Source organism: Silurus aristotelis (genome assembly GCF_946808225.1).
Source record: "Silurus aristotelis genome assembly, chromosome: 13".
In the NCBI taxonomy this organism is placed as follows: Eukaryota; Metazoa; Chordata; class Actinopteri; order Siluriformes; family Siluridae; genus Silurus; species Silurus aristotelis.
In genome coordinates this window covers 15706846-15732301 of record NC_139586.1, presented here as the reverse complement: position 1 = coordinate 15732301, position 25456 = coordinate 15706846, and the positions used below count along the sequence as shown (strand labels likewise).

At 42.0% G+C, this 25456-nt stretch overlaps 2 protein-coding genes across 3 annotated transcripts in view; one reads left to right on the top strand and one right to left on the bottom strand.

The window, feature by feature from the left end:
- Window positions 1-25456, top strand: part of rxfp3.3a2 (relaxin family peptide receptor 3.3a2) — a 446825-nt gene that overhangs the window by 297192 nt on the left and 124177 nt on the right. The window lies entirely within an intron of this gene.
- The window catches only part of trip4 (thyroid hormone receptor interactor 4), a 57552-nt gene that overhangs the window by 13438 nt on the left and 18658 nt on the right, over window positions 1-25456 (bottom strand). Inside the window, exon 12 of one of the 2 annotated variants that reach the window (XM_083558748.1) lies at window positions 16383-16485. The exons of the other annotated variant lie outside the window; for it this stretch is intronic. Coding sequence (XP_083414874.1) covers window positions 16383-16485 — 103 coding nt within the window. The remainder of the gene's footprint in view (window positions 1-16382; window positions 16486-25456) is intronic. 2 annotated transcript variants of the gene reach the window in all.

Sequence of the window (25456 nt, the reverse complement as noted above, 5' to 3'; positions counted from 1 at the left end):
GTACATGAGCAATCATAAAGCCGCGCTAATGGCCAAACTGGAGCGGTTGCGATCGCAGCTCGGGTTACGAGTGCCAGCACGCAAAACTGTCATCCAAACCTTTCATCCGTATTAACATAACCACGCCGAGTTAGGGGGGGGAAAAGGGGGGATTCATCGAGTGCTCTTTGGAGCTCCACGTCCTCAGGACTATTTGGAAATGGATCTTCCCGGCGATACGGGCTTTACAAACCCGTCAAATCTGAAAGCGTTCGGAAAATGACCGATGCCCGCATGCGTCTGCGCTGAGTGCGCGATCGTGACTTCAGAAATCCAGAAGTAAGCAGTTCAACTCCTGGAATCCATCATCTGTAAAAGCGGCCTGATGCTTAATCAATTATCCGACCCTGCTTCCAATTTCCAGCTAAGAGCCACAAAGGGAACTAGCTATCAGCCATCAGGAGAGATTGATTTTTTTTTTCTGTACGCAATGCTGCGACGTAACGTTTCAAGCCTTTTTACAGAGAATTGTCATTATATGCTAGAAAGACATTACGCGCAGGGGAAAGAAAAAAAAAAGTGTCCTTCAGAGTAAAGGGAAGTAAATGGCTTTAAAAGCTGCTGCAGCAGCGATCCTGCATTAGCCGTGCCGTGTAGAACTTATGGAATTAGAAATGTGGATCTATGCCTTTTTTCTTTTTCTTTTACGAGTGCATATTAGAGGCCATGCTGTGCAATGGCAGTAAAGCGAGACGACTGTGTGCATACTGATTTTATAGTATGGGTTAATCAGGTGCTACGAGTGATGCATTCTTCCTGGGTGTCCGAAGTGAATTGCATGTCTGCTAGCGTGTACGATTACATTACAGCAGTTGAATCTGACTAGTAGTACTTCTGGCTTTAATGAATTATACATGACTGGGCTTGTTGGTGACTGGAATAGCTTTCAGTCTACATGGTCTTACATTTATAACCCACTATAATATATCCGTAGCAAAATGGTAGATGCTTGAGTGTTCAGTGAAACGATCATTCAGATCACATCTAAAATGGGTTCCTTTGTATTACTTAAAATGCACCCAAGCTGAATCCTTTTTCCTAATCAGCCTCACTATCTCTAATCATGCTCAGTGGTCATTTAGCGCAGCAATCGGGTTAATTGTGGTAAGATGTTGAAAGGTTTTGCTTCCGAAATCCAGGTGCAAATTAAACTGACGGAAACGTTTAAAGCGTATAAATAAATATTGTGAACTGATTTTCACATTTCATGCAGTTTTCTTAATGGATGCACAATACACAGATTACACAGATTTAATGCATGAGGCAAATAACCACTAATGCAAAGCAGATAGTGTGAACACCTAGCCGTGAATTACTCCACTTATACCGTGGCCGCTTAATATTATTCGCCATATTCATATTTTCATTAGCATATAAGCTGATGTGCACAGAAAACGTTTACAATAGCGTTTGCACTGTATATAACTATGTTTCCATGGTTACAGGTGTATATAATGCAGCGTATTTGTTTAGTACGGTGATTATACTGACCAGACCTACCGGTGTATATTGATTCTGATTACTGCTCAGATGTTGAGCTATTTTATGTGTTGTTCAGAATCTCCTGGTTCCACATAAACTGACTGTAGAAAGGATTTCTATACAATACTCAATCACACACTCTCTCTCTCTCTCTCTCTCTCTCTCTCTCTCTCTCTCTCTCTCTCTCTCTCTCTCGCATGTTGTTTATAAGATTTATAATTACACTCTTGATATCGCCCAAATGAGAATTAAGGTTTCTTCTTCATAACTTTTAAGGGAGTTTTTCCTTGGCAAGCCCACCCAGGCTGCTCATGAGGGAAAAACACATTATTCACCACATTATTCATTATTATAACACAAAATCCTGTACCACCAAGCTGTCAATGCTGGGCCCCTAGACCCCCTTAACTACTAAGTTGTATTAACATGAGATAACTTAAGTAGTTTTAGATAATGGTGTCTGCCAAATGCCATGAATGTAAAAAGTATTGAGACTGACCATCTAGTAGTAGGCAAATTAGTATTCTTTTCAGACTACAGGTAGACCCTGAGTTACGATGGAAATAAATTACAGTACATAATTTAGCAAAACGGAGCAATTGACACTAGCGTAATGTATGTGCAAACAGTAAATATGCATGTGTCAACGGGCGTGTGCACAAGCGCCGGTACGAGAGTGAAGGGCGAAGCTCTGCTTCAGTGTCTGTATACCTATAAAAAGAGACGAGAGCAAAAATACAAAAATAAATAAGATTTTTATGATTTTTCCATATCACTATCGTCATATCGTAAAAGAACAACAAGATGTAAGTTCAACCATCGTAACTCGGGGACTACCAGTATTTGCTTTTATATTTATAGTTACTCGCTGGACATGCAAGCTTAAAGGAACTAAAAGCTAAGATTTTCATTTGTAGCTATCTTAAAATGTGATGCACTTTACAACAAATCCAGGGGGGAGCTATAGCTCGAGTTACTCTTTCTGCTGAATCACCTGCTAAACTTTAAACCACAGCCTGAGGATGATCATGCTGACACTTCTAAACAGATTGGATAAGATTAGATTCAACTTTATTGTCATTGCACAAGTTACCGCACAAGGAAACGAAATTAATTAGCATCTATCCAGAAGTGCATTGGTAGCAGTGTAAAATAGTCGCAATCCGATGTCCAGGATTTCCTGCCTGCTGTAGGATGTTAAAGCAAAGCTGATCTGGGTGAACAACCAGGTCGAGGAATAGATAAAACACTACTACTGCATCGTGTTGCGCCGCCATCTTGGTCTAATCAAGTAGATACTATTAGGTGGAATAATGTCTTTGGAATAATGCAGGTATGAAAAAGTTTGCAAATTCGTCATAAAACCTTTAAAAAATGCTAATCATATTCCTAGAATTTATATCTTGTAGAAGAAACGTCTTGACTTTTTAGTTGAGGTTACAAACACTGTTACATTGAAGAATATTGAACAGGCCTGTTTTACCCATTTTATATTGCTGCATTTAAATAGCTAACTAACCTGCAAAATATTAGTTTACTGCTTCCCAGGCAGGTAAAGCATGCGTTGAGGAAAACAGGGGAAAACTGATATTCAACATATTCTCAAAACTATTACTTTATAAAGTTTTAACTACGAGCTGCATTGAAGAGTAAAGTTAAAAACAGAAGCTCGGGCAATATTTCTGCAAAACGAATAAGCTACCAAAAAAAAAAAAAAGGAAAAATAAAAGAAAACAAACAAACAAAAAACCCACCTTCTGCATGTTTTACATTCATACCCACATACTATTGGAGCTCTCTCACCGTAGAGCTGATTATATAAAGAATGCTCTGCCTTTCAGCTCTTTAAAGGAGCAAAATGCAGTTGCTTGTTTGCTAACAAGGCAGAACAAAGAGGCAGACACTCTGAATGTGGGCTTACACAGAAACTAGGTCAGAGCGGCTCCTCTAGGGCTCCGAGCACACAGAGCAAAATTAAACGCTGCTCCTGATAATTATCAAAATGGGCGCTGGGGTAAGGAGGCTAAACATTTTTTATGGTTTTTGACGCAATGGACGATGAATGTAGAGCGAAGACCGGAGAGGATCAGCTGGCGTGGCGTGTTAATGCACTTTTCAGGAAAGCCTGGTGAAGCTCAGGTGCTCGGCTGCACTGCGGTGAAGAATAAACGGTGACGGGAGGCAGAGAGAAGCTCTTGGACGCCTGCCAATCTCACGCCACAATGCATTACCGTGGAGTCATGGAGTCCATCTGTGGTGCACGGCGCTCACCTCAGAGCTGAGCGCGTCAAAGACTGTGAGGCAGCGCTGAAAGAAACCGACGGACGTGTTGCCATAGAGATTTGCTTCGCTCTTTATTAATCCTCGACGCAAACTGTAAAAATTGTCACTGTAATTTCGGTGGTACGGTTTGACATTTTGAAGTGTTCCACCAAAAAAAAAAAACCCAGACAATGTGTTTTCTGCATCAGAGTAGCGGCGGTATTATGGATGTTACAGCGTAAACATGAGCTCGGCAGGCCTCTCGTGCAAAGAAAAGACTAGTCCATACATGGGGATAGGGGAGAGGAGTGTGAGCAGAGTGTTTATGAGAGCTCAGCCCATCCCCTCCCCCTCCAGTCCTAAGTCTTCCATTCTCGTTCTCAGTGGCACAAAGACGGCAGAGCCGAGCAGATCAGGCTGTGGATTATCCCGCTGGGAGCTCTGACCCTCGACCGAGGTGGCTGCGCTCTGAACTCCCAAAGTAAATAGTAAACATAAAAACTATCAAAATGTAAAAAACTAATAAAATAAAAATAAAAAATACACAAGGGCAAGTATTAAAAAAATACTAGCAAATCATTCAGTAGGAAAAAAGGCCATATTAGGGCATTGACTGGTGTTTCATTTTTACATATTAAAAAGGCAAAGATCTGGAGATGATCATTCAAAATAAGACGGATCTGAACTAGAAAGTGTATATACTGTATATATATTTATATTAAAATGTATGTGTGTGTGTGTGTGTGTGTGTGTGTGTGTTAGATTTCACTGTAAACTCATGAATTTACACTCATTACAAAATCAACACAAGACGGGATGTGCTAATGTAGGGAAATAATAAAAAATGGTGTAGTATGATGCAGCCTGATGTAAAGCGGTGTTAATGCAGTGAGAACAGCACACCTGAAAACGTTTTTTTTTTGTTTACACCAGACAGTTCATCCCCCCTTCATTTATCCCTCTTAAATCTTCAATTGAACTGGTTCATTTGGGAGAAAACCAGGAGTTTTTCTTGTCTAGAATTACCCTGTTTTTGTGAATTATTTCCTTAAGTTTGATCGATGGCTCGATTTGTTGAACTTGAGATGCAGTCAGTCGTCCGTTTGCCTTTTAAAACACAGGGCGATTAAAACAGCTGATGCAGCTGCAGCAGATTTCCAGCCCCTCTCTCTCCAGCAACAAGCAGACGTGCATTTCCAAATATACACCCGACAGCTCTCTAATTACTGCAGTCATGATCAAGGGCTGCGTCTTCACGGATTCATTGCTTGACTGGGACGCAAGGCCAGCCTCTGCAGCCGCATTCAAATTGCAAGTGGCTGGAAGTGGATTCTCCTAGAGGGTGGGAGCTTAATTAAAGGCATGGGGCTGCCACGCTGGGACTGACTGCAGCAGACTTCAGGGGAAATTCCTGCCATAGCTGAAGCCCTCGCACAAAGCAACACATCCCCTTAACAGTCCGGGCCTCTGGCTGCCGGCCAAGCAACCAAGGAGAGAGAACAGTAAGAAAATCAGCACGGCGCCTCGCCTAACCTTCACCGCTGCCCCTCCTGTAAGCAGTATACGTTTTATAGAAAATGTGTTGCGATTCTAGCACTAATATATCGGTTGGTGATCTATCTGTATCGTTCCCTTTTACATCACCGTATACGCTGCTAGCACGAATATGACGTTGTTTAATGCGAGAAAAAGCGATTAGAAGATCTAAAAACATGAGAGATATTGGTCAGGTTTTGCACTCTGGTTGGCATGCAAAAATCCATCCATCCATTTTCTATATCGCGTACCCTATCTGGGGTCATGGGAGGACCTAAGGTACAATGGGACATGTAATCGTTTACACTATGCATGTCTTTGGACTGGGAGAGGAAACTGAAATACCCAGAGGAAATGTCCGAGCTGAAAGGGCGGAGGTGGGATTGGAATTCCCAACCCTGGAGGTGTAATGCAAACATGCTAACTACTAATTTCCGAACTTATAACAACATAAAAATTAAAAAATCGTGTCTAGAATTGATAAAGGTGTTAAAAAATGCGGTGAATTGCGGCAAGTTACAAGGAACACTTTGCCCAACTAGTTACCGTGTTGATTAGCTTGATGGTGGTGATGTTGGTGTAAGTATGAAAGCTTTGGAACCTGACCTTAGGATGTACAGATGATGAGGCAGAAGAGTTAAAGCGCCGCTGCACTGCTCTCTTTTAAATTAGAGATAAAACAAAGGAAAAATCTCTTTAGCACCATTAGCAGCAGGCAGTGGAACTGTGGGAAACGTTAAGTGAAAATAAACTGTCATGTTGTTGAATGGCGGTTTGATTAAATCGTCAATACAAAATAATTTTCGGATGCTGGTGAAGATGTTAATCACAGAGGTTCATCTGCAAGTCGTTCAGGGTGGAGCTCTCCTTCAACTGCAATCTCAGCTTGACAGCGCATGACAAAGCACGTCAAACCAGATTACTCTATAATAAACAGAGAGGCGGCAGAATTTACCCTGCTTGTCTGCCTCTCTAGGGAACGAGTGCTTCCTCTTCTCCTGTCCATGCAAGCGAGTGTTCACTGCTCAGAGATATCTCCATGGCAGCTGAGTGCACAATAGCACTCTTAATGGACTCAGAAACGATGTGTAATAATAAAAAAAAATAAAAAATACCAAGCGTGAATGTAAGCCACCAAAGAGCAGCACATCAAGAGCTAAGAGGGAGCAGGAGGCGCTCGAATCTCCGAGTCAGGATCTGGGCATGACCTGTATTCACGCTAAAATCGATCCGCCCCGTGCTGATGTTGCTCAACTTAATAAACGAGCGGAATATCACAATCGTCCCATAAATGGAAGAAAAAACGGAGCATCGGCGCATCTCTGCGGTTGCTTTTTCTAACTTTTCTGGTAGAGTTCAGGATGAGGAAGTTCAGGAAGATAGCCTGGGAGTTTACCGCTGTATATTTGGCTAAATTACCACACAGTTTGTGGAATCAGTCTGTGTGGAATCTATCAACCAACATGATATCTAACTTCCTGTATAAGTTTCAGGAAAGGGTTGTTGTGCTCAGAAGGAGATGAAATGCCTCACTGATATATAAACCCAGACTTTTGGAAAACTGAAGCAATGTAATCAGCTCACGTTGAGGACGTGTGTGTAAAATACACATTTCACTCCAACATGCTTGGCTTCTAATGTGAGAACGTTAGCTGCTCTGTAGGAATTCTGGCACAATGGCATGCCAGGCATCCAAAAAGTGTGCATCTTGAGTGTTGGTACCAAACAAAAAAACGAATGAACCTGTGCACAAAAGTGAAATACTGAAATGTGCCTCTGATCCACGGTTTGAAATGCATAGATTTGTAGATTTCACGTTTAAATCATCCAAAACAATCGCTTTTCGGTCTATTATTCTTACAAAGTGTAAGGCCAAGGTATGTTTTTTTTTTTTAATTTATTTTACATTTTTTAAAGGAGTCACTTTATTACCGACGAAGTTTGCTTTTTGACCCCCAGAAATTCTTCTCGGTTTAAGCTACACTTCCTTCAGCGTACTTTAAACATCGCCCGGGGGGCACAGCAATATGTGGCGCAGTGTAAAACCGGCCACAGCATCCTGCCACAGTTAACAGACATTATATAGGCTTGTTGTTGCCGGGAGGTTACGAGCTTGTCGGCTGCTAAACGAAGCCCCGGCGCGGCGTGTGAAAGCCTCGTGTTGCATGCGGAGTGCGCTCGCAGTGGGGGCGAGTGTCCGCCGCCCGTGTGTGCCGGGGGAACGTGTTAATGCAATATTCATGGTGGGCACGGACAGAGGCGAGCACAACACTGCTTTGAGGACTCTCGAAAGGGCCTCTAAAGGGCCTTTCACACGCACCAAAACAGGAAAAGTAGCGTATAGTGAACCCCCAACCCCCCTCATTCACATTGGTGATTCATCCCAGTGATCCTGCACAATGCCACAGTTCACACGCATGCCGGGAAGCTTTTGCTACAGACGTGACCTCTGCTTCGCACATTTGGCCCGTCAATGAGAGATGATTTGTTATTAAATTCTTTCTGAAAAGCTGGTGGAGGTGTGTGGGGCAGAAGACATACAATGACCCATATTTCTTTTCGCTTCTGCATTTGTGAAGGAGAAAAATGGTGGAGGAGGAGGAGGAGGAAAATGAGGTGGGAAGCCAAGTCAAGGCTGTGGTGTATTTTGTTACAAAGTAAACACAAATTGTTAACAGAGGTTACTATTGTGTCCTAAAATTAAATACATGATTCCTGGATGTTAGTACAACAGTGTATTTGACTTCAGACCATGGATGGAAAATGGATTTCCGAGCCAATTTCGATGACAAAACGCACCGCGATGCTAGTAATGGCGTGCACACTGAACATCAGGGAATAGTATCGCATGTCCTGTGATCATGCGATGTACTCCTTCAAAAGCCTAACGCATAAACAGGCTTTAAGTGAAACCAGAGCCTAACAGCTCGGCTCCATGTGTTCTGCTGCCCTTCCCATCGTATAATCGCCACCTCCCCCATTCCTCCTCCTCTTTTCTATCTCCCCCTCTCACTCAAGCATTAATTTTTAATCAGAGCTTGAGTGGCCATCTTGGCATGGGCTCTGGCCAAGCGAGTCGTGGGCTCCCTGCTACCAGTAACAAAAGTTTTTGAAGAGCGACGTGCCTCTAAAACAAATATACACAGTGGAAAAAAAAGGTCTCCCAACCTAAGGATATGTGCCTCATCACACTGGTATGTCGTAATTGAAATTCAAACATGGTCGTCTAGCCTTTGCAGCACAGCAGTAAAAATTAAGCCACAAATACTAAGGGGAGGGGGGCGCTAGTTGGCATCCAACAGACAGCCCCTGGCATGAAATCTCCTCTCTCACGCTCTTCTCTCTACACGTATAATCGCGGTCTCTCTGGAGTCCGCTGCTCTAAGCGTATCCCCTCATTACTGATAATGAATGGAAGGCCAGCTCATGTCACGCCACACATCTGACACTCAGGAGCGCACGAGATGCCGCCACTCAAGGTCTCCTTGCATTATTTATTTACATACTCCGGTGGTCTGACCCGCAACTTGTAATGAGGAGCTAAGTCATGGTCTGCTATGGCTCGCAGCAAAATGTCAACCGCATTCTTGGATCGCTGCTCGACCACACAGGACCTCCGCGGCTTTATTTGCTTCGAGTTGCTTGACACCTAAATCTCTCCTTTTATTTACTTGTCCTTCATCTACACAAACCTTCTTTTTTCACGCTCCCTCTGCACATACAGCGGGACAAATTACTAGCAAGTGACCCGGGAATAGTACACATTTAGCAGACGCCCTTGTCCAGAGCGCATACAAAAGTGCTTCGAGTCTCTAGTACCTAGTACACGAGTTTACATGTTCGCCATTTAAGTTTATCTATAGTTGCCAGACACCCAAATGGGTTCAGAGGATTAACGGTCAACAGCATTTTTTCTTCTTCAGGAAAAATCCTGCTCGATACTGACTATATTAAAACAAACGTTATTTAGTTTTATATGCATATCGCTTATATCCATATGCTAATAAATCTACAATTCTCTTTGGCTCCGATATGCAATGCTAGGATATCCATAATTATCGCTATTTAACGAAGCAAAACACTGATGTGATGAACGTTTCATGAATGGAATGTTTATTTAACTTTATGAAAGAAGTCTCCAGTGTCAGCGCTTCGGAACAGTCGGTGAAATACATAATGCATCAAACTGCTTGGAGGTTTGTTGGTAACTGGTTAAGGAATGACTGATTCAAGCCGATATTATTGTAAACGTTGAGAACTGATTTGTCTCATAAACGCTTTAAAAATACTTTTGTTGGACTGATGACTGAATGCAATAATTTGTCCCTTACATGGGAATTTATATACTTGTATGTTTTAGTAGTAATGCACGTATATAGCAAACTAGTTACTAGTTACTAGCAGTTACTATATAAATCTGCTGCCATTTGTTATCCTGGTCAGTAAGGTTTCTGGGCAAAGAAGTTAAAACACAACATATAGCATTTACTGGTCCATGACCTAGCTAATATTCATCTGAATCCCATTTATCAAGCATATCGAAGTAAGCATATGATAAAACAATCAAAAATGGCTTCTCTGTAAAGGTCTGGTAAAGTACTTTGCTGTTAAAGTCTTGGATTGTCCTAGGGACCCAGTGAACAGATTTTGGACAACATTTATGCAGTTTCCTTTCATATGTGGAACTAATCGATTGTCCAATACCGACATGGAAATGTTATACGGCGAGCAGGACACCTTAGCAAATTCATATGGGAAATCAATCCAAAATTGCACCGAAGCCGCCGTCGTGTTTTGATTTCATTTTGCTTGCCACCTGCTGACTGCGGCGTAAAAAAAAAAACTCGTCGTGGGGTTAAAACGACGTGAATTTCCCCTTGCTGCACTGATGGTGCAGGGATCAGTGTCAGCTGTGCTGGAGTAAAAGGTCACGAGCAGGCAGGAAGCCCTTTCCCCTACTCTTCAGACCCTGCTAGCTGCTCTTCCACATTAGTGCGCCAGCCTGCTCCTGGCTGCCCATTAGCTGTGTGACAGATCTCTAATAAACACAGCCTGTCACCTCTGAAGCCTGCTGCACATTTCCTGGGCAATATATAAAGCCCACCACCCCCTGTCCGACCCCCCCCCCCCCTCCTCTTTGCTCTGCCACTAAGCTCAATAGAGCTGAAACCTGATTTCTGTCTAGCAGCCTGGCAGCTGGTGGAGCTGAAAATTCCCCTGCACCCAGATAGCCCTGGAAAATACATGAATATAAAAAAGGAATCCATGAATAAATCAAAAGCGCTCTCTCTATCACTCTCTTTTTACCCTCCCTACGGATGAGTTTGGAGGCAGAAAAGGTAAAAGACCAAAAAAACCCCCCAAAAAAAACAAAAAAAAAACAAGGCCACTATGGAAGGAAAAAAAAAAAAATGAAAAGGGCCGAGGTGGTCAAAAAGCTTTGCTATCCAACAGGCGTATTAAAAGACGAACACATGCCCTCTGACAACAAACATGCATTTTTCAGAGTTCTTTCATTTCATACTCGGGAAGCCAGAGCTCTCAAGGTTGCGCAGAGTGGCGTGACAAATGGACTTCCTTCAATCTCGCCTCCTTAAACAACGTCCCGGTGGAGTTATTTGTAACAAGCGTATTTGCTCGGCGCTGTAAGAATATTACTTCTCTTTTTAGCTTCTGGCGTTTACTGATCACTGATATGTGCTGTGAGAAAAATACAAAAAGGCAGAAAAGCTTTAACAAAATGCTACGCCTACACAGCTTAAAAAAAAAAAAAAAAAGGCCTTTATACAGACTTTGCTGTTTCTCTGGAAAGCAGGGCTGAATAAGCATAAAGAAATCCTTTTGACATGAAGTTAAAAGCAGATATAACAAACAGCTGGAAAACAGCATCGTGTGGGACGCCTTGTAGATGGAAATGTAGCAGCTGTTCTCTAGACAACACGGACGTCCTGTAAAACGTGTGTTATATCACAGGGCACGCTCGATAGGACCGGAGTGCGACATCGAGTCGAATAAGAGCAAGAAGGAAGGAAGAAATGCAGCCTTTTTGAAGTGGAATCGTGAAATCGCTGACTTGCGCTTGTGATATTCACACATGGCTGGAGCCGCTTGTCAGGATGTCTGCTGTGGTGCAGAATGGCCAGGGGTGACCTTCAGCTGAGCGGATGCGATGACAGAATAAAAGAGATATGGGAGCCTCGTAAGCAAAAGCCCAGACTCTTGGGCAGCCTTTAATAGGCTCTTGTTAGCTGCTTAATGGGAATTGAATTTTTTTTTTTTAGAGCTTCAGAGCTTTTGCGCTCCTAAATGTCAACAATTCAGGCGTCGAAGAGCTACAGCGCCTGATGGAATCCCGCTACGGACTTGCAGATTGGACTTTCATGTAAACCCCTCCTACAACATAATAATCCCGGCCTGGCTCGGAGACCGTAAGCATTCCTTGCTTCGTTTTGATTGCCAATCCATACTTCCTGTCTCCTTCTCCAGTTTCATGAAGCGTCAGGCTCGAGTCAGACCGCCAGCACGAAGAACATCCTGACCCTAATGTTGGCTAAAATGAAGAGGAGGCAGAGAAAAGACAGAGGGCAGGGCACGAGTGCGGTTCCTGCATGACCGTAAGTGGCCTGCCAGGTTATCGCTGCACATCTCATTCCACCCCCGAACAGCCTGGCCAAGGTTCCCGGAGGTCACGTCTCTAGAGAACCCAAGCAGCTTATGAGAGAATAGGATTGAATGAGGTGAAGCGGGCTAGACACTAGGTCAAAGCGGGTAGAGAAATCCACATTAGTGATATGAAAAGCAGGTGGAAAATGGAGAGTGCTTCTCAGGTCAAAGGGGATAAATTGTGTTAAGGCTGGCTTTTGTTTTGTTTTTTTTTGCCTCAGCAAAAGTGACTCTACAAAGAGAAGGCTTTTACTGGCATTCCCGGTGACATATATGGTGCACCAGACTCGCTTTATAACACGGTTTGCAGGTCAACAGACAACAGATACAAACGCGAAATAGAAACCAAAAATGTTTTTAAGGCTGCGTTTCCAAGCATCCGATATCCGAGTGCACAGTAATGTAATGGTAATAATACAAGGTAAGGCATAAACTCAGTTATGCACAGTTATTGATCCAGAGTCATTTTACACGCATACAGACCTGAGAAGATTCATCCCTGAAGTATTTTTTACTTCCTTTCTGTATTTACTGCACATTTTTCAAGTACATTTACATTATCAGAGTAATTTCATTTCCGGAAAGGTCTAGTCCACCATATTTAAAACGAACACATTAAACTACATTCTGCTGAGAGTGTGTGTGTGTGTGTGTGTGTGTGTGTGTGTGCGTGTGCGCGCACAGTAATGGTTCTCTGGAACAAAAAAATAAATCTCTCTCCTCAAAAGGTATAATGTGCAGGAGAATAAAACACTCATTTACATCAACTATTACAAAAATATAGTTCTGATAGACTTTTACTTTTGATGGGTAGGTCAAATGCGAGCACTTTTGTACTTTTATTCAAGTTGAAATGTAAATGGATTCATTTTTTTTTTTTTTTACTTTTACTAGAGTACTAATCTGTCAGCATTAATGATACACTGCACAATCCATGTTGTTGTTTTTTTTTCACGCCGTCATCGACCAAATCGTGCACGGTCTCACTTTTGAACCCGAAAAATGCAACGTCCAGATTTCACATTGATAAAGTCGTTGATGTGGACGTAAGGGCCGCCACAAACAAATGCGCATCTTTCACATCCTTTTTCCACTTCAATGAACCGGCAGTTTCTGCTGAGCCGTTTTCAGTGGTCTCATGTTTCACTGTAGCGAGAGATTAAATGAAAAGGCAACAGAATAGACTTTAACACCTCTAAGCATTAAAGAGAGGCGCCTCTTAAGCTATATTTCCAGAAATAGCAATACACTTAATAGACCTACCACTAATGGAAACATCATGCTAATAATCAGATTGTCCAATGTAAACTGAGTAAAGAAGAAAAGCCAATAAAACATAAGCTAGAGTAGGAAAAAGCGCAGAGGTTCTATGAAGTAGCTCATCTACCTAATCGATTTCAGGATAATACTCCACTTTGTGTATTATTCTATCATTTAGCTAACATTTTCACCCCAAATTGAATTACAGATGTTAGCTGCAAGCCCAGCCAACCTGCACCCGGTTTGGATTAAGTGCCTTGCTGAAGGGTGCCATGCCTGTAGTAATTTGGTTCGCAGCCAAGGTTCCCTGATCATCATCATCATCATCATCATCATCATGTCCAACAAAGCCAAATAAGCACTTAGATTTGTACTATATGCTCGCTATCACTATATGTAAATAATCATAATCCTTTTAGAGTCGTTACTCATATAGAATTTCTATAACATAGCAAAACAGTAATGACTGGCAAATAAGGAAAACTAAAATGCTAGACTGGACGAGTTGGACTGCACAAAGTACAGACCTCTATAAGCATTTATTCATTAGCATATTAGCTGCGTCGAACAAGGTAAAAAAAAATTGCGACAATGAATTTCACTAGTCATTCTACATTATGCTTATAAAACCCACCTTCTGCAGACAGCAAACCAAGTAAATACAAGGTCATGCTGGATTTAGAAAAAATAAATAAATAGTGCAAGAAATAATTGTGCGTACATAATAAAAAAAAATTCCTTTCGGCTTCTCCCATTAGGGGTCGCCACAGCGGATCATCCGTATTCATGATCTGCATGTTCGATTTGGCACGTTTTTACGCCTAACGCAACCCTCCCCATTTATCCGGGCTTGGGACCAGCACTAAGAGTGGCTGGGGTTGATCTCTGACCGGGGATTGAACTCGGGCCGCAGCGGTGAGAGCGCCGCATCCTAACCACTAGACCACCAGGGAACCTCAATCGTGCGTACATAGACTATTCGTACTTTTAAACTATTGAGATAAAAATAAATCTTCCCTAAGCAAAATGACATTCTTATTTTTATATTTTACTTTGTGTTTAGTCCAGGTCACTAAAACAGGTTTTTGCTCAATTTTTTTTTACATAAGAATCACAGATTACTGTCACAAAAAGACATTGCACCAAATAGGAAAACAGAAAATAAAAAGAGGCGTGTACATAGTGTCTTAGAAGAGCCGTACACATCGCGGGTCACCGGTTATGTCCTTCAGAATCAATGCAGTGCTTGTTCGTGTCCTTACTGCAGCTGATTTAATCTTTTCATTCATTCTAATGAAACGTTGTGGCGCTCAAAAAAATAAATAAATAAATATCACGTCTATGTAAAGGTTAAAGAGCTGTCATCAATTAATAAACACAGACAGGGATTTCTCCCTGAGGGCGTTCTTATCAGATCTGACACAAATAACAATGCACACTTCCAAAACTGGTTGATTTCCCCATAACCCTAAAACATATGAAAGCAGTACCATTAGCATTACATGTCGTTTAATGGATAGCATGCATCTTATTTATTTAACGTTGCTGAATTTGCCATGTTAAGGCATTAAGTTAAGCTAAATATTAATGTCACGGTTAGTGCGGGTGGAGAAAGACTCGTATATAAATGTATTTGATTATGCCACTTTCAGAGAAACGAGGCATAAAGCATGCGGCGAACTGGGTTATTCCAGGGGAACAGATGTGCTCGCTAATTCAATATTACTTAAAAATTATTAAAAAGAGCATCCCAGCAATATAGGAGATCCATATAATAATCTGGATCTGCACAGGTGTCTTTTAAACTCTCTAAGATTAACCATCACTTACTGGAAACCACATATCAGTTGTTTTACATGCTCTCTAGGCACAGAATTCTCCTAAATCAATCTGGACCTCGATAGGCTTTGAGTGCATGCGTGTTCTAGGTATTTATTATCACAACAGGCACGTTTGGGTGTTGGTGTTATGTCTTCAGATGAGACAGGATTTCTGGTCCTACTCTATGTTTTAATCAGTTCGCAGACATGGGAATACCCTTCGTGAGTGGTTGTTACAGTAAAAACTTCCATGTGGAACACACACGCACATGGCTCATGTGACTACAATCGGAATGTTTTGACCTTTTTTTTTTTTTTTTTTACACTGTGCTTGTAGTTGTTGTGTTTGATCTTTAAATCACATGAACACAACATGTATGTCATGTGTCTACAGTAACTCAAAAACAAAGCAAAAACCCTTTCCTCCCTTCCCTGACACGTTCTTTTAAATGTCACAATACTTTCAATGAGAGCCTCCTGGAGTGTCTTAATAACAAAGAAAAAGCACAAAACCGCTTCTTTGACTAGATATACAACGTAATCTACAGCGCCGCGTCGATTCTGAACTGCAATACTGCATATTAGGCGAGTTTATTTCCACTAGGCGTTTAATAGAAGATGAAAATACAACCAATCTCTCCAGACACGTCTATACCAATACCATCAGAGATGCAAATTGAACTAAAATCCCAGAGAAAATAACTATATTCCCACACCTTGTGTGCTAAACGAATCCAAACCAAACAGACTGCTGTTTTAATTACGCAAAATTTCTGCCTAACTAATGTCTGTTCTCTGCCTAACACCATTCCTAGTATCGTATAAAACCTACATGCTGGTTTATTGTATGTAACATCGTTCGTGTATTAAAAGCTAATCGCTGACACATTACCGAGAAAAACGCATATGCCAAAACAGCACTCTGCACTCCGGGGTGTTTAATTAATTCAATATTAAAAGCGTGACGCTTCAATAGCGGCGCTAATACGCCGCGCTGCAAGGTGGCAACGAGCTCATGCGAATTTCACTGAAGGTGTTCGTTGTGCTTTCAATGCATCGTGAGAAGGCTGCAGCTAAACCCTGGCTGCTCCCCTGGGCAGGAGCTCAGCAGTATCTTACATTAACAGATGGGCCTCGCAATACTCTCGAGCTTGTGTGTGTGTGTGTGTGTGTGTGTGTGTGTGTCTGAGAGAGAGAGAGAGAGAGAGAGAGAGAGAGCACAAGTGCATGTTTATGTGAATGTGAACAGAGAATAATGGCTTCCAGGGCTGGAGGTGAAACCGAACGAGTCATCAAATGAAAGGCACAGGCGGGACTTACAGATCTTGTGTTTCCCTTTCATGGGGAATTTCACCAGCAGCTCCTGTGGGTTGGTGCAAATGAAGACGAATGGAGAGGCGGACTCGTCGCTGTTTTGAGGATACTGCAAAGACACAGAGAGAGAGAGGGGGGGGGGGGGGTTAAGAAACAATGAGACTGGTTCAGGAAGGAAAGGCTTTTTTCGTGCGTGGTAATTGATAGAAAGCGCGCGGCGGAGATCGGAATTGACTGACACTTTCATGAGAAAGGTGACATCTATCTAATCTGTCGGGGTAGCATCGTGGGTCATCTTATTTCCTCGGCGCTATCAGATGGTCGCTGTGATTGCATCTAGGTAGTCAGGAAACACAACACCCCTTTTATTCCCTCCCCGCCTGTGGTCTCTTTAAAGGGAGCCGAAAGAAAAAAAAGGCTTTTAGAGGCGCTATACTTGATGTACGTGTACCTGTGACTGCTTCTTATAGCTGAAGAAACTGTTTCGGTCTTGTTACACCATCACGGTATGAATGCTTATTACGATGAAAGCCCAAGGAAACAGACATCAGCAGCCAAACATATTTCGCTACGAGGACATGGCAGCCGTGCGAATTCCTGTTAGTGAAATCTCTGGTTTATGCATTCTTGCCGGGCCTGAAGATAAGCAAGCGTTTGGAATACTCCGCTCTTAGATAAGGTTAATCGGAGCTGGCAGAGATTCTGAGGAAAGGCAGAACAAAAGCGCATAGTGTGTGTGGGTGGGTGTGCGAGTGTAGGCTGAGGCCTATTTAAAGGGTGACAGACTGCTCGATGGCTCAGTGAGAATAATGGAGCATCAAGCTTTAGCAACAGAGAGCTCGGGCTACTCTTTTATAGCCTCCGTTTTATTGAATCCAGTGGCTCTTCTTCAATCCCCTCATTTGCCATAAACTACTGACTTGATTGATACTTCACATTAATCTCGAATCAAAATGCAGTTAAATGCTTGACGAAGGGGGTCGTGGTTCAAAACTAACTATGCAGGACTGAGTATTTGGTTACGGAGGGGGGGGGGGGATTGGGGGACGACACATGCATACTCTGAATAATCGGACAATTTGTCAGTTAAGGCTCTGCTTTCCATCCTCGCCTGCGTAATTAGGATTTGGAGCTGTGGAATTTAACTGCCCTAAATCCCTATCTCAGTGTGATTGCTCCAATTACAAGATAATTGAAAAAGCCTGTAATATTTCAGGTTCACTTTAGGCACATACATCAGTCACTCCGGCAGGTTGTGCGTAAATGTTTTGGTAGTGCAATCCGAATCAATCCAAACTTTCCATACAGCTGATCTTCTGCACGTGTTGATCACCTGGTACAGCGGATTTATATTTCTTGACACCCACCAAACTCTGTATAAGGAAAAGTTCGCTGTGAGCTGAATTGTCCGATGATGCAGCTCAGCTACGTCAGCTGACGCATATGGACGCCGCCTTCTTTTATTTGGTGCTATTGCTTTGTTTCTCGGATTATCATTTAGCGTAATTTACACACTTAATTTTGACTTGCTCTGTATTAAGCTATAAAACATTTTAGATATTTAAAGTGTGCAATAAGCAAGCAATTAAATTTAAATACTATTTACCAAATTGCAGTCTTTCATGGCCAATTACATAAACTTGATGATCAGGAGAGTTTCATATGAGTGAAAATACTACATTTTTCCTGGATTTTCACAAACTCCTCGTTTCTCCTGCGAGCAATTAACTAATAAATCCGCACACATCCAGTTTGATAAGTGAGGCCCAACGAGTAAAGAGCGTCTCGCTCAGCCTTACACACTTTTCCCACTAATATTGGTCACACCCTGAAAAACAAAGATAAAAGGCAGCGCCAACAATCTGCTGACAAGGTGCCAGAGAAGTAAAAGCACCTTATTTTTTTTCAGGGATGTTGGCAGCATGTCCCACTAATAAAGAACAGCATTGAGAGATTCATATTGTCCATGCTGAAGTGCAGCAGGCTAGAAGAGGTGCCCATCATGCCAGAAACACCATGGGACTAGAGACACCCGCGTCCCCGCAAAACAAAGGCGGCTCAGAAGCTTAACCAGGCGGAGGAATGATGAATCCGAGGACGCCTGCCCTGTTCCCTGCGCTGAACCACAGCTTTTCAGCTGCTGTCCACAATTGGGAGGCGAGACGAGCAATCTCCCCCTGCCGTGGCGCAGCGCTAATGGGGCTGTGTGGCAGCCGGGCCCTGCTTGGCTGCACTCAATCTCAGCCAAATAAAAAGGGCTTCATTGGCACTAACTTCCTGATTCAGAGGGAGCTCTGTCTTATGTGTCTGTGCAGAGGGGGAAAAGGAGAAGAGAGAGAGAGAGAGAGAGAGAGAGAGAGAGAGAGAGAGAGAGAGAGAGAGAGAGAGAGAGAGAGAGAGAGAGAAAGCAAGCAAAGGGGGTTAAGCTAAAAAACAAAAAGGGTTTAGTCAGTAAGTTGTTCTTAATGGGAAAAAGAAAGCTGATCAGCTCCTCTTACACAAGCCTGTGTGAGGGTTGTCCCCCCCCCCCCCCCTTTCATCTGAAGAAAAGAGACAAAGTCCTGTGCTGCTCTACAGTCAAGATCAAGAGGCCCATTTTCAAAATAGCACACCGCGACAATGTTCGTTACAGGCTGCATGCAAATCATTCATGTGTAAACACAAGAGACCATGAAGGAGGGTGGAGGAGAAAATAAAAGAATTTGAGCAGGTGATATCCTATGAGCCAGAGGCCACATGGGATGGGAGCTCCTGTGAAAGCAAACGCCTGGCTGGCATTCCAGCTGGGACACTTAATAATGAAAAAGAAATTGCTACTGGATATATGACCTCGCTCTGACTGCTATTATTCTACTGTAACAAAACCATCCGGGCTATAAAGTAGGGACAAAAAAAAGCAACTTTTTTCACTAAACGCATAAATCAAGCAATGCACAAGTGCACCAGCAAAACCGGTCTAGAAGTAATTATTTGAACCAATCAATCGGCTCAATACTTAAATCCCCAGTGATCGAACATGTATTCATGATACCACAGACCTGCTGCTGAATTTACTCATCTAATTGTTTAAAAGCTCAAGATTCTACCATGTAATTTAAATTCCAGGATTTAAAAAAAAATAATAATAATACTTTGACATATAATAGTTGATATTGTGACATTTTCTGAAATGTTTATGTAACAGTCTCCAATAACAATCAGAAAATGAGCAAGGCTTCAGAAGAGGTGTTTTTTTGTTTTCATTTTTTTATGTTTCTTAGTAACATGACAACATGGACAAAAATTTGTGGACACCATAAGATTCATATGTGCTTTTTGCTGTAAAAATAACATCCACTCTTCTGGGAAGATGTTCCACTAGAACTTGGGAGTGTGCCTGTGGGGGGTTGTGTTTATTCAGCAACAAGAGTGTTAGTAAAGCAGGTTCTGATGTAGGTCAGGTGAGAAGTCCTGGGGTGCAGTCAGCGTTCCAATTCATGCGAAAGGTGTTCAATAGGGTTGAGGTCAGAACACGATAGCAGGTCATTCAAGTTCATTCAATCTTCCACTGCAGCCCATGTAAAGCATATCTTTACAGAGCTGGCTTTGTGCACAGGGGCATGCTGGAACAGGTTTGGGTCTCCTAGTTCAAGGGAGAGGTATATTTATTTTTACTACCGCCTCCTAAGACATCCTACGCCTTTGGCCTCCAACTTTGTGGTCAATATTTGGGGAAGAATCACACACGTCTGGAAAAGTCAGATGTCCCAATACTTTTGTATTAACTCTAACTGTCTTGTGGATGTTCCACATGATGCATGCTTATTGAAAGACTGGTATTGGAGGAAAAAAACATGACAGAGCATTGGGGAGATAAAATAGTGGCACTCATTGTATTCCATTACTTTACTCAATAAAATTTAAATGCTCAGGATTAAATATTTTTTTCTCCCCGCGGTTATAAAAGTTCTGCCGTAATTAATATTTCAAGCGTCTCCTTCACATACAGAAAGAACTGGTGTCAAGTTGGAGTGCGCATTAATTATACAACACAGTCCGACACTGGCAAGTTTACATAATTTATTCCTCAGTCACGAGGAAATACATGTCCAGCTATTAGAGCCTCGCAAGCTGCCACTGTGTCAATCAGCCTGCAAAACCACAGCTTAATGCATGCTGAAGAGCAGTGTGCACAGAGGCAAGCTTACAAAACCTCCACAAGCAGCTGGAGCTCACAGGTACTTTAAGGCACACACAAGAAAAAAAAAAAAAAAGCCCAGCCCATAATGAAATGAAGCATGGCTGAATTGTACCCTTCATACTCAACATGCAGTCAGAGAGAGCAGGGGTTTAAAAAAGAAGGGAAAATTTGATGAGTTTATGATGTCATTTATTTTGGTGGTTACAGTGGAATGTGGCAAATGTTTTCCCCGGTTCCAGCTAATGGAGTTTTACGTATGTATGACCTCACCTCTTACCACAAACAAAAACCCCTCAGAGGACAACCTTTAGACACAACAACCTACTGTGCTTCTTAAAAAAAAAAAAAAAATTAAATAAAAAAGTTCTCACACCTTCCATCTGGTTCTGTCTCTCATGCCTGATGTTCCCCTCTGTCCGAAACGGCTGTTAAAAGTTAATCTGGTGTTCAGCAGTGTACAAAACCAGAGTTAACAGTCAATGAAAGCTGATGTGCTTGGTTAAGCCTCTTTGTGTAAAATCTGAGTGGCTTTCTATTCAAGTGGATTAGAAGATCAGATGGAGTGAAACGAACGTGATTGACAAAAATAACATCTCGACTTGTGCTAGGCTGGTTGCGGCCGACCGAGCGAACCGGAAGCCTTTTGAAGAGGTCTGTACGGAAACGCAATAAAATAATAAAATAAAATAAAATCACAAACCCGCAGCGTTCCCCTGGGGATTATCAAAGACCGTGCGCTCCATCTGGATATCAAAGGCTTGACGGAAACCTTGGATTTGAGCGTGATGCATGTTTTAAATAACTGTCATCAGCTGCACAAATCTTACCTTAGCCTTTCAGCACAGGCTCGGTCAATAAATATTACGTTCAAAAGTGAAAGGGGGCAATTTCAGGGTCACGATTTTTTTCCAAAACCCTGAACCCCCTGACGTGAAAGAAGAGCCATGTTTATTAGCATGTCGGTGGGCAAAGGGTGAATGTTTGCTTTGATTGCGGCACTGGAACACGGCCCATCTGTGTTCATTCAGCTCGGCTGGAAGCCGTTGCCCCCCAGTGAACTGCTGGTCTCTCCCACAAAGCCTCACACAAGGGAGAGTGAGTGGCTGGGGCAGGATGCTTTCTATCCACACCCCCACACCCCACCCTTCTTCACCTCATTAACCAGAACAAGGCTACGAGAGAGGGGGCAAACACAAAGGCAGGCATGCACCAGGCTTGACCAGACGGTCTAGAAGATCCAGGACGCCTCGAAGTCTGTGAAACGGTACAAATCTTGTACACAGTGATATCTCCATCTAGATATCTTCAAATCTATGTTTGCTCATCATCCAGACAGGAAATAGTGCGATGGTTGAAAGCAGAGCCTTCTTTCTCATCAGATCAGAGAGTGTGGACTTGGCTGAGAGGACCGTGCGGATCCAGAGAAGGCGCGACTGAGTTTGTACACTCTGGCCCAGCAGGACTCACTACTCAGCCTGTCAGGAAGATGGATGCCGTGGTTGACGAGGTGAAACCCACACAGCCTGTTCCGAGCTCTGACTGACAGCTCGCTGCTTTCTGCTGCAAGAAGCTCGCTTTAGAGGAAGACACACTCAGCCACATTAGCAGTCAGAGGACCATTGGGACTGCCACTAATGATGGAGCTGTGGAGTGGAGAACAAGGCAATGGGAGAACGACACTTTAGCAGTTCGCCAGGACTTCCCTATACAGGACTCCACATCGCCACGGTTAATTAGCCTGAGCAAAGAAAAACTGGCCGATTCGACAGGGTGGAGAGGTGGAATTTCTCTGCAGCTTTCAGTTCAATTTCATTATTTTTTATCCCAAGGACATTTCTTTTATGGATCAAGTAATACAAGCAACCCAAGATAAAAAGAAAGTAGATCACATGCTCGGACAAGTAACAACCAGGAACTTAAAGAATATGATAGTGAAAATGTTTTCAAAGAAAGAGAAGTAGAGTGTGGATAAGCATTAGCCACATGATGTCAAATATCTTGAAAGACATGACCTTTTTAGGGATTGTTGAAATAACACTTATTCAAAAACGTTATATTCAATTCAACTGTAGATTTTACTTCATTTGGTCAAGAATTTGACATATATGGTGTCTTCGCTCAGAACATTGTAACTGCACAGCCCACACTTGATCCCAGAGATCAAATTACTATCCGTGAGGAGTTTTGCATTGTTGTTCATATGGGTTTTCTGAGGTTCAGGATGTTGTTCTTACTGAAGATGAATCAATAATCAGTTGATCAAATACTGGATTTTAGGTTTTCGAAGGATGCAGAACCTGTCAGGCCGATCATCTTGAGATTGTGGAGGTAATTTGTGGCTAAGAGTCAAAGACATTGTGGTTAAAAAAAATAAAAAGTGGTGGCACTCTAGTGCTGACCTTCACCTTCCTTGATCGGGAGCTGCCATGTCACGGCGAGAACTAGCTGGTGAGTCGAATAGGCAATGTTTCAGACAGACAGACAGACAGAAAGATCTATCATGAGCCCTGACAATACAAGCCTGAAATGTTCCTGCCATAGAAAAAAAAAAATGTAATATGGCAATTTTTTTTTTTTTTTTTTTTTTTTTTTTTACATAAGTACAAATAAGAGGAAAAGTACTGGAAAGACCTCAATATACCTCAATTTCAGCCTTGTCTTAAAAAAAAAAAAATGGCTCTGTTCTAATCAGTGTAGTAACCTCCTACAGTGACAGCAGCAGTTTCCCCTACATTTAGAAAGCCATTCTTTGCGATAATGTACATATTTTTTACCACTGAGCATCATCTAACTAATAATGACAGCGCTTAATATTACAATTATTCTAAAAGTGCACCACAAAAAAAAAATAATATTAAGCCCAAATTGCACAAAGTCTACAGTGTAACCTCAAAGCAGGAACGCGTATGGGAAGTATTTATTAAGCAGAAAGTGAACTAGTTTCAAAGCTTCCATTCCCAGCCATGAATCATTCCTTTATTAAAGCGGCTGTTAGAACAACGTGTGAGCTGTTAGTTTGACGAAACACAATCACTTTCTTTCTGAGCAAACAACCTAACGCTTTCGGAAGAGAGTTTTATCAGAGAAGGAATCTAGGTTGTGGACTAGATGACCTTGATAAAACGTAAGAAACCATTTCAGAAAAATGCATCAACAGGAAAACGAAAAGTCACTGATCACACACAGTGAGCTGTAGTTCTGATATGTGCAATAACTGCGTATGTAAAAAGTGTAAATACCCAACGAGGACGATATTAAACAAAAGAACAGTTACGACTGTGCTGTACTTGTGTGTTAATATAAGCACAATATAAGTCTTACTAAGTGATAAAACGAGAAGGTCTGGAAATAATCAGGGATGCCCGCTAGGGTTCTGTTGATATAAAAGAAACTCTTTGGCATTACTGAAAGTGTGTCAGTGTCAGTTGACGAACGAGTCATTTTGTCTGTTTCTAGAACTATCAGTCTACCTCAGGCGCTTGAATGTAAAAACGCAAGAGCGACGCAGGCATGTACAATGTCTGTCTAAAAAAGGAAAAAATACCATAGCTCCATGTGTTGATGATTAAATTCTCCATTTTGAGGTTCCAGGAATACTGAAGAAAAAAATAACATCTGAAAAAGAAATCCAAATCTGCAAACTAACAAGTTATGTTGAACTCTTTCCTATTGGTGAGCTTTATTAGATTTTTGTCGGTAAAAGACGAGCAAAAAACTAAACCAAAAAAAGTTATCCTAAGTAATACACACACTGTCACTAAGTGCATTTTGTAGTACTGGAAAAATACTTTCTGAATAACAACAGATTTCCAATAAAGCACCACCAGGGTAAGCTGCTGTTTAAAGTGTAAACAACGTGTGTGTTATTATTGTGGATTGTTGTTTTATTTCATTTGTTGATATTTAATTTTTTATCTTTCATTATATGTAAAAGGCTCAACAGGCTTTTCCTAAATAAGATTACAGCATTAGTAGTGTTTGCTACCCAAGTAAAAGTAAAAGTATAGACTATGTGCAAATACAAGATGTCAAATGTTTGTTACTGTTTGCCGTGCGGTTCCCAAGTTCTGCGCTTTTGAGTGATCTGCCAATTATCAGATTTAGAAACCGTACGCATTTGGTAGACGTCCTAATTAAAAAACAAATAATAATAAAAAAAATAAATAAAAAATTAAAAAGAGAGAGAGAGAGAGAGAGAGAGAGAGAGAGAGAGAGAGAGACTAATTTATGCAGCTAAGAATGGCCATGCTTAAGGGCTCAGCAGTGGGTGCTTGGGATGAAGGCATGTGATAAATCCAATAAACCACTGAATACAAACCCATAGGAACTTATAGGAAATAAACAGAAAGGATAAATCCGTGTGTGTTTGTTTTAGAAGAATATCCCAGCACTTTTAGCCTTAAGTTCTACGACTGCAAATAGGACAAATGCTTATGCTACACGAAATGTATTTTTGTGACACACGTTCAAGCTTACACGTGCATGAAGCTTTACATTGCTGTACTGCTACAAATAAAGAAGTGAAATTCCTCTCCTTTGGTCGCCTCCCACAAGCCAGCTTTTCCTGATCATATGACAGCCTTCGCTTTCCCCAGCTGGGATTTAAAATGCTTCCTCCAAGAGCCTTGAAGACAACCGTTGGTTTCATTTCAAACAGGAGGAAAGTGATACCTGCATTTTCCGACACACGCACGCTCACAATCACCTGCAATTTGCTGGTATTGCCCTGATTGACAGGCGAGATTATATTGCTATCCCTCCCTTAGGAATCTTTTGCTCTATTGACTCCAGGCCACGGACGGTCGTCAAATCGCCGGGATCTCCCAATAATACTGTTGCACACTTATCTGTTTGCGCCACTCCTTTAGAAAACAGGATTGCCTTTTCAGAGAGATAAATT